The sequence below is a fragment of the Triticum aestivum genome, chromosome 3B, assembly GCF_018294505.1.
Source record: "Triticum aestivum cultivar Chinese Spring chromosome 3B, IWGSC CS RefSeq v2.1, whole genome shotgun sequence".
In the NCBI taxonomy this organism is placed as follows: Eukaryota; Viridiplantae; Streptophyta; class Magnoliopsida; order Poales; family Poaceae; genus Triticum; species Triticum aestivum.
In genome coordinates, this window is record NC_057801.1 from 626169418 (window position 1) to 626178271 (window position 8854).

Sequence of the window (8854 nt, forward strand, 5' to 3'; positions counted from 1 at the left end):
TCTCCAGCCGATGCAACTAGTTAATGAGCGCTTCTTCGGGAGGTTCACAACGATTAGCGCCACTTGGCGCGCCCTCGCCCGCCCGTCAGGCGCTGCCTTCGGATTTTGTTTTTCTTATTTTTCCGCACGCGTTTTGCCTTTTTAAACATTTGTTTGATTTTTTCGACGTTTCGGTTTTTCGCTGGTCTTTCTTAGCTTTTGGAATAAAAAAATTGCGCAAAAAACGTGTTTTTTTTTCGCGAGAGTCACGGTTTTGCTTTCGCGAGAGTCACGGCCGTGACTCTCGGAAACGAAAAAAAATGTGTTTTCTGTTTTCTTCCTTCCACGAGAGGCACAATTTTGCTTTCGAGAGAGGCACGGTTGTGCTTTCGCAAGAGGCACGGCCGTGCCTCTCGGAAACGAAGAAAAAACGTGTTTTCTGTTTTTTTTCATTCCGCGAGAGGCACGATTGTGCTTTCACGAGAGGCACGGCCGTGCCTCTCAGGAATGAAAAAACACGTTTTCTATTTTTTCGCGTGAGGGACGGTTTTGCTTCCGCGAGAGGTATGATTGTGCTTTCCCTAGAGGCATGGTTGTGCTTCCTCTTCTTCTTTTTTTTTCTTCCGTGAGAGGCACGATTTTGCTTCTGCGAGAGGCACGGTTATGATTCCGTGAGAGACTTTCGGAAAGGGAAAAACTCCGTGCTTCCGGTTCGGTTTTTTCGTCCATTTTTTGTGAAAAAAAATTATCAAAACCTATCAACATGGGATCTAATTTTGAAGATCTCGACGTGAGGAATCCAACAGTGAAAACGGTTCAAGATTTGGACGCACGGTTTAAGAGATAAAACATTTTGAATAAACAAATCTTAAAAAAAAAACTCCCACTGGGTCCTTAGCATTCATGTGTCTAGGCCTACGTGGACCTTTTCTCATCGTGTGCCTACCTGATAGTGAACTACTTTGTCATTAGACCCCAAGTCCATTAGGGTCTCGACATAAATATGCCGAGTGAACCCTAAGTGGAAAGATTCCGACTGGACCTTCTAGAAATATGAGTTTCAACTGGTCTTTGGATACGTGTCACGACAAATTTGCTTGTGAAGACATCCTTACGGACTCTAAAAGAACAAAGACATGTGCATATAGGGTCAACATAAACCAGTTATGAAACAAGTTCGGTCATACTCGATCATCTCTCGGGAGAGATTGACCCGACTAAGGGTGTGTCATATAATCTGAGTGATGACATTGACGTTTGGTTTGACTCTATGGTAGAGATGCATTGATTCAGATGTGAGACTAAGCACACTGAATAATTCTAGGCGCGACGTCAATCTCGTCTTTGAGGAATCGCGAAAAAAAAGAAAAGAACTTACAAACTTCTCTGAACCTGGTAGCTAGTGGAGCCCTTATTCATGGGCCAGTTACTATTGTACTTCCTCCGTTCCAAAATAGATGACCCAACTTTATATTAAAGTTAGTATAAAGTTGGGTCATCTATTTTGAAACGGAAGGAGTACTATAGGGTCGGAAATTCAGCGTAGTTAGACCAATTTTAAATTGAAAAAGGGGTTGCTCCTTCAGCAAAACTAGGATAAAGTTGAGCCAAAAGGTCCCGATTCTAATCAGGTCCGAACTTGCGAATTGCAACATTTGGTTCCTTTTCGAAGGCCCAACTGATGCCACGGGGGATACTAAACTGCCCCTAGTTCCGGGTGCCGCCAAGTGATCTTGCAATCTCGAGGAGATCGATCATCAGCACCCATATTACAGAACTGAGATGTGCCGAGTTATATATGCTGATACGTCCCCATCCTCTGGTTCTTCCCTGTTGCTGCATCTACATTGATGTCCTCTGCTGCTTAGTAACCGTTTGCAAGTTTTGTTCATAGCCATGTGTGAACCAGCAATAAAAATGTGGCCATGATCAGGGTATAGGACATTAAAATATATATGCTACCTACGTAGCACAGCAACTTACAAGACACAATCTACGTCGACATCGCCAGATCCGGCACTCCAGTATGCACATTTCAATTGCGTGCCGCACCCGCAGGTTTTTCTGCGACGCCTTGAGGAACACCCGGATTTCTGAAACTATTGCCATTAATCTGTACAGAGCTGCATCCACCGGCCGATCCTGAAGCTACTTCTCATGGGACAGAGCGTGCTCGGGCCGATGGGTGAACTCGTAGTCGAGGTGGACGAAGGCGCGCTCGATCTCAGGCAGGCGCTCCAGCTTCTCCTGCAGGGCCTCGCCGATGTCGTGCGCCTCCCGCAGCGGCATGCCCGCCGGCAGCACGATGTCCACCTCCACGAAGTAGTGTGAGCCGAACGTGTAGGCGCGCACCGTGTCGATGTGCCTCACGGCCTTGTGGTGGTTCCAGCATAGATAGGTCAGCTTCTGAAGGTACTCCGGTGAAGCCGACTGCCCGACGAGCGAGTGGACGTTTTCTAGCACCGTCATCGACCATGTCCTGATGGTGTAGATTGCTAGCTGCAAATGAGGAACCAACCCACGATTATTAATTTTCTCTGAAAATCAACTATTAATTTCAAAACAGCATACTGTCTGCTTTATCATTCATGTTATTTGGTTGTTATGTAAAAGAAGAAAAAGAAGAGATGGAAGGGGAACCACTTACAATAATTGCACCAACAGGGTCGATCCATCCTTCGAAATAATTTGCGAGTAGTGCAGCCACAAGACCAATTATATTAGTGATAACATCGAAAATGTGATCCTGTGCATAAGCCTTGACGATTTCGTTGGTGAACGTGCGGCAATATAAAGCCAGGGCAAGTTTCACCAGCGTCACTGAGAGCATGATGTCCACAACCCACTTTTCCTGCTCCTTTGTCAAGCTGAATTCACCTCCCTAGAAAATTATAGGATCAATATGAGCAAACTAAAATTATAATGGAGGAACTAAAGTTTGTATCTAAGAGTCTTAGTTCCAGAGTAAGGGATACATAGATGTGCTTCGAAAGGGAACTGCACAACAACAAAGGTTGCAGACTATTGATGAAAAAAAAGTACTCCCTTGGTCACTACAAGATGTTTCGAGTATTTCAATATGGACTACATATGATGCTTCGAAAGGGAACTGCACAACAACAAAGGTTGCAGACTATTGATGAAAAAAAGTACTCCCTCGGTCACTACAAGATGTTTTGAGTATTTCAATATGGACTACATATGGACTGAAATGAGTGAACAAACACACTAAAAAATGTCTATATAAATCCGATTCACAAAAAGTTAGAACATCTTATATTTGTGAACGGAGGGAGTATTTCAGGAAGCTCTCATTCCAACTGCCATGGCCTACATTTAGCTAATTACTTCCCAGACAGATTTTTTTTTGTGAGAATGTGATAAGTCCGAGTACATAAGTATGGAACAAGAAAAGGTTCAGTAGGAAAAGTATAGTGCTTATAGCAAAATCTTTATTTTCTTAGAAGGAGCAGAGTAGGCAAAAGCACACTGGTCATGGCAACTGGGAAACATAGCTAGCCAAAATCACGAGGCTTCTGGTTCACAATAAAGGATACAGATCAAGACTTTGACCAAGAATTTTATTAATACAGAGCCATGATTAGCTGGAAGTACTGTTGAAAACAAATCTAGTGATACCAATTTCATGTCATAAAATGCACATATTAATAAAGTTATTCCTGGGCAAACCTTGTCTTAACAAAACCTAACAAGCCTACATATGGGAGTGGTGAGGGGTACTTCAGCAATTATTTAGTCAACACACACTGTTGTCGTGGAAGTGATATAACGAACCTAAAGTGGCAAGATATGACATGTATCAAAGTATAGAAAGTACTGAACACTAATACAGTGGGCAGAAGATTTTATTATGTCAATAAACCAAAACGACCAACATTTGACATGATCTAAAAAACACAACTTGGTCCACTAATTTATATTTAAATATGTTTATAAAATCTAACAAAACTAATAAGATACTACGAAACAATGAAAGTACTTTTTGAGATAAATTCATCTACACCACTTTTAGGCGTCTCTAAATACTTTTGAACAAATGTATAAGTAGTCAAATTTTAAAAGTTTAATTACTCAATGTCCAAAATGATACTCCCTCCATCCCAAAATAAGTGTCTTGAGCTTAGTACAAATCTGTACTAGAGCTAGTACAAAGTTGAGACACTTATTTTGGGACGGAGGGAGTAGCTTTTAGTGAACTGCAGGGACTATGTGTTAGTGATACTGAAAGATCAAGTCTCCCACACACCTAATGTTGAAAAACAGTACAGGAAAGTTCAGAAGTGCAACAGTGAGTAGTAGGGGGGATGTTAGTACAACTCATGATTTTAGAGAAGGAAAAGAAATGCCCTTGGAGAAATTTCTGCTCAGGACAGTGGAGATAAAGAAAAGGTATTACGAAGCGAACAAAAATCAAAGAACTTACATCAGACAACAGTGATCGAGTTGATTCTAAGATGATCTGAAGGCCAAGCGTTGCCATGACTGAGGCAAAGACAAGTATTCCCTGGAGAAAAGTTATAATGAAGCTGTGAACATACTGAAAAGTAAGCAAAATGGTATTGCTTAATAGTACAAGACGTGCCTTAACAGTTACAAAACTAAACCGGAAGCGTCGAAAGAAAGTACTACCTCCATCCGGAAATACTTGTCATCAAAATGAACAAAAGGAGATGTATCTAGATGTATATTAGTTCTAGATACATCCATTTTTATCCATTTTGATGACAAGTATTTTCGGACGGAGGGAGTATACTCTATAGTTTTTAGGCTTACAATTTCATAGACCACGCCTAAGTGGCAGCTAACAAAAGCAAAAATACAGAGTAACACTGGAACACCCAGAGTGCCTTAGAAGTTAGAGCATAATATTAAGTCTTCTTCTTAAATCACAAAGCTCAATCATATGTTCTAATTTTACCACTTCATTCAAGATTTTGCATTAACTTATTTATTTTCCTGATCCAATATCCATTTGCGTTCCTTTTCTTAGTGCTATACAAAAGCACTATGAAGAGTAAAACTAGTAACTGAAGTATGCAGCACTTATACTGAATTAGAACTAATTAATACACACCAATGAGACTGGTAGAATGGAGTATAAAAACAGTTCCCTAGAAAAGGAATTATAAAAAGTACATGTTCAAACAAAACTCACCAGCGGCTGCATGCGCTTTTTACCAATTGGGTATCTGTAGGGATTTGGTGTTTGCATAGAAAATGCAGTAAACCATAAGATGAACCCTGATAACAAGTCAAGAAGAGAATCCAAAGTGGAAGCTATAATAGCAAGCGAGCCACTCCATACTGAAGCATACACTTTTGCAGCAAAAAGAACCATGTTTGCAATGTTTGACAGCCGGATGGCTAATGTTTCACTCCTAGCAACCTGTTCACGCTCTTCCTGCAGGTAGATAAGTTTCGTTTAGCTTTTAAGTTAGCAGTCTTCCCTGATGTCACAGCCTGAAGTTTATTTTATAGAACAGACCTTGGACATTCCAGGAAGAAAACCACGATCTGTCAACGCATCCATTTCATTGAAACCCTCTAGCATTTCCACTTGCTGTTGGTAGTATTCAGCGACAACATCCTCAGGAGCTTGACCTGCAAATAGAATTAAAGATCTTATTTGGAAGCACAGGTCATCTCCAACGTGGATCACCAGATTTCAGCCCGCAAATGTCCCCGAACACATCCGGACACGACCGCGGACATCCGGCCGGGCGGAGGCCATCCTACCATGATCACCCAATGTCCGCACAAAATTTAGCAAGTTCAATATATTGCCTGCAAACAGGACGAAATTTAACAAGTTTGAAACAAACCTAAACTAAATTATGCATAGTAGCGGCCCCTCCGTCATCGTCGACACCGCCCGCGCGGCTCTGGTCTTTGCCGCCCGAGCCTTTGTCGATGAAAGGCCTGCCAAGTGTCATGGCATCGCTACCCAACTGATGCGGCGTGCAGGCCGGTCAGCCGGTTCAGATAGGGTTTTGGGTGGGTCCGGGCTTTCGGAGTCCGACATGGCAGACGTCCGGACTCCTCCGTTGCTACGCTGATCCGGAGCCAGCTTGTGGGATTTTGGACATTCAAACCAGTCCGGACAATTTGGTGACCTGCGTTTCGAGGCCTAAAAATGTTTGATGGCCCCGTCCGGAAATTTACAGGCGTTTTGGTGATCCGCGTTAGTGGGGAGTATATGTTACTCTCCATTGTGGCTAGTCTTAGACTAGTAACATATAGTAACATGCATATGTTACTAGTCTATGTTACTACCTCCATAGTGCATAGTATCATAGATTAGTATCATAGGTGGTCTCATTTATTGCCATGCATGACACATAGTAGCATCACATTTATTATGTTACGGTATCTACATATGTTACTATAACCATCTCTCTTTTCTTTAATTGCCTGCCACATAAGCATGTTTGCGAGTCCCAAGTGCATGATACTTATGTTACCCCCACTGTGAGATGTCGTCATGTGTTTTTTTCTTTCAAAAAGGGCCCTCATGTGTGTTAAAAAGGGGAAAGTTTCAAAGAGTTCACGTGCTATCCTAGATAGATCCTACAGTCCTTTTATCCTTGTCATCCAATCCCCCACTACGATAATTCTGCTGACCTCACACATCACCTTTTTTAGGAGATATGCATGAGCAGTGCAAGACTGAAAGAACTGAACCGAAAAGGCACAGATTGCCCTTCCCCATATGGGCCATACGCAATATCAGAGAAGCTCAAGACGAAAAACATCAACGAAAATCTACACATTTCTGCTAAGTTGGCATAGGAAGTCGAATCTAGCGAAGCACCACCGTCCGTATCCAGAACCCAATCTCCATATCCGAAATGGACTACTTATCTCATCTTACTAGGAACCAAAAACAAAACAAAAAAAAGGGGGGTTAAAGTTCTATAATCATCACGAGCTGCATAAAGCGGCCGCCCCATCGAAAGAACCAAGCTGCCAAATCACGAGACACCATCGACCAAGCACCATGGGCACGCATCGTCGTATAAAGAAGTAGCACGCCAGCACCAGTGTCAGGGAAAGAGGTAGTACCTATGACGCCGAGGCAGTGGTGATGGAGCCCTCGGGCGGGCCTCTCCTGGTGCGCCTCCGGCGGGCGGAATCCGTCGAAGTTGAGGCGCCACGACTTCTCCGCCGCGGGCGCGCCGGCGTCGCCCGCCTCGACGGCGGCGAGCAGCCGCAGCTCCTCGCCCTCCCCGCCGGCTCCACTTGCCGCCATTTCCGAACCCTAGCCGCCGCCGGGTTCCTTCCTGTGCGGCGCCACACGAGGGAGCAGGGGAGCGGAAGCGGGGGGAGGTTGGGAGTTGCGAGGCAAAGGCGTCGTCGAGCAAACCAATTAAGCGGCTACTAATGCATTAGTGGCGCGTCTCGATGCGATTAAAGGCACGAGGAGGGGGGCTGCGGGAGGCTTCGTGCCTTCTGGATGCACCGAGTCCATGCACCGGCAGAGGCCTGGCTTGTGGACCCGGTAGGAAGCGGTGGCTCCTGGGTCTGGTGCGTTTGGTCTACGAGCTGCTTCCTGCGGGCCGGCTATCCGGGGAAAGGTGGCACCGTGGCAGGGAGGGGCATTGATTTGAGAGGATACGAATCCTCATGGCTCCGTGTGCGGCATGTAGGATACGGGAACAGTTTAGGCTGGTCGCAATGGGCAAGAACATAGTAAGTTAGTAACTTTACACTTCCCTAAACTATATTACTATCTTCATAGTGGATAAGAACATCTATGTAGTGTCATGCAACGATGTATTTATTAGGTTATAGACTCATTGTTTTTTGAAGTGTGTGATGTTCCGGTAACTTAGCTAGTTACCACAAGCACCTCTCTCTTCATTAAATACGTACCACATAAACAAAATTGTATTGAAGTGTGTGATGTTATCCCCTAAGTTCCTTTCCATTGTGACCAGCCTTAATGTGATAATCTAGGAGTGGTAATATGGTCCATATGTTGTTGGTTGTACCGCATGCTTCTCCCCTGGAGGCAGAAGAAACAGACAAGTTGAGCACATGACATATCCTGACCACGAGACTCTCGTCTCGATCCCATGGGAGTTCGTCCGCAACATGGAATTTTGTAGCAGGAAGTCAAGAAGGGCAGGGAGGGAACAAACTATCTGAATATCCGTAGGCATGCCTCCGGGAATCATTTTAGTAATCAAAGTGGGGCTAACTATCAACTAAAAAGTGGTCAAATATTCGAGTGGCAGAGTCAAGCAGGAGAGCATTTGGTAGCATTTTGATTTGATAGCACGAGGGCGGGTGCAATTAGTTGGGGCTGGCAAGCAAACTCGCTGACGGAAAACGTGCGGTGTGGCTGGGATCACCTCCCCTCCGGCGTGCGTCCTGGTCGCCGCCGTTGCTTTCGACGGGCCAAGCGAGTGGACCACCACCGTCTCGCATTTTTCCACATCCGTTTCTCTCGAGTCTCGACCACAGAGCGGCCTACTTCGCCGACGCCACTGGTTCTGATTGGAACAAGTGGCCGGAGAGCGCCGGAGAGTCACGCATTGCCACGCCGGACTGGCGGCGATCTTTCCCGTCGTTCGAGTGCCACTGACACGGCCGCAAGCGCGCGCGACGGCCGCTCTTATCTTTGCGGGAAAGAAGCGGCAGCGACGGCGGGTAACTGTGGCTGGCGTACTACGGTGCCGACGGGAACGGTCCCGCTTGTTTCCGTCGCTACGGGGACAGGGCAATGACCGCTGCCGCGCTGCGTCCCGGAGTGATGGATGGAAGGTGGCTGTGCCGGACCACTTGACGATGGACGATGCGAAACAACGTGGATCGCGAGGAATTGAGGATATTCCACGGGTGGATGGGGTCG

At 45.2% G+C, this 8854-nt stretch overlaps 1 protein-coding gene across 1 annotated transcript; it reads right to left on the reverse strand.

Moving 5' to 3' along the window:
• Window positions 1-1847: 1847 nt before the first annotated feature.
• LOC123071342 (metal tolerance protein 5) lies at window positions 1848-7387 on the reverse strand. The gene is made up of 6 exons (XM_044494884.1): window positions 7063-7387; window positions 5486-5601; window positions 5156-5401; window positions 4424-4504; window positions 2627-2860; window positions 1848-2478 (listed from the first exon to the last, which is right to left on the reverse strand). The coding sequence occupies exons 1-6, from the start codon at window positions 7247-7249 to the stop codon at window positions 2128-2130; spliced, it is 1215 nt and encodes a 404-aa protein (XP_044350819.1). The 5' UTR covers window positions 7250-7387; the 3' UTR covers window positions 1848-2127.
• Between the last annotated feature and the right edge of the window lie 1467 nt (window positions 7388-8854).

What these genes read in the sequence shown, in the direction of transcription:
- LOC123071342 (XM_044494884.1), bottom strand. Translation starts at nt 7,249, where the DNA reads ATGGCGGCAAGTGGAGCCGGCGGGGAGGGCGAGGAGCTGCGGCTGCTC. An exon ending in TTCTTCCTGGAATGTCCAAG is followed by an intron (nt 5,402 to 5,485) that starts GTCTGTTCTATA and finishes ATCTACCTGCAG; the next exon opens with GAAGAGCGTGAACAGGTTGC. An exon ending in AAAAGCGCATGCAGCCGCTG is followed by an intron (nt 4,505 to 5,155) that starts GTGAGTTTTGTT and finishes ACTTTTCTCCAG; the next exon opens with GGAATACTTGTCTTTGCCTC.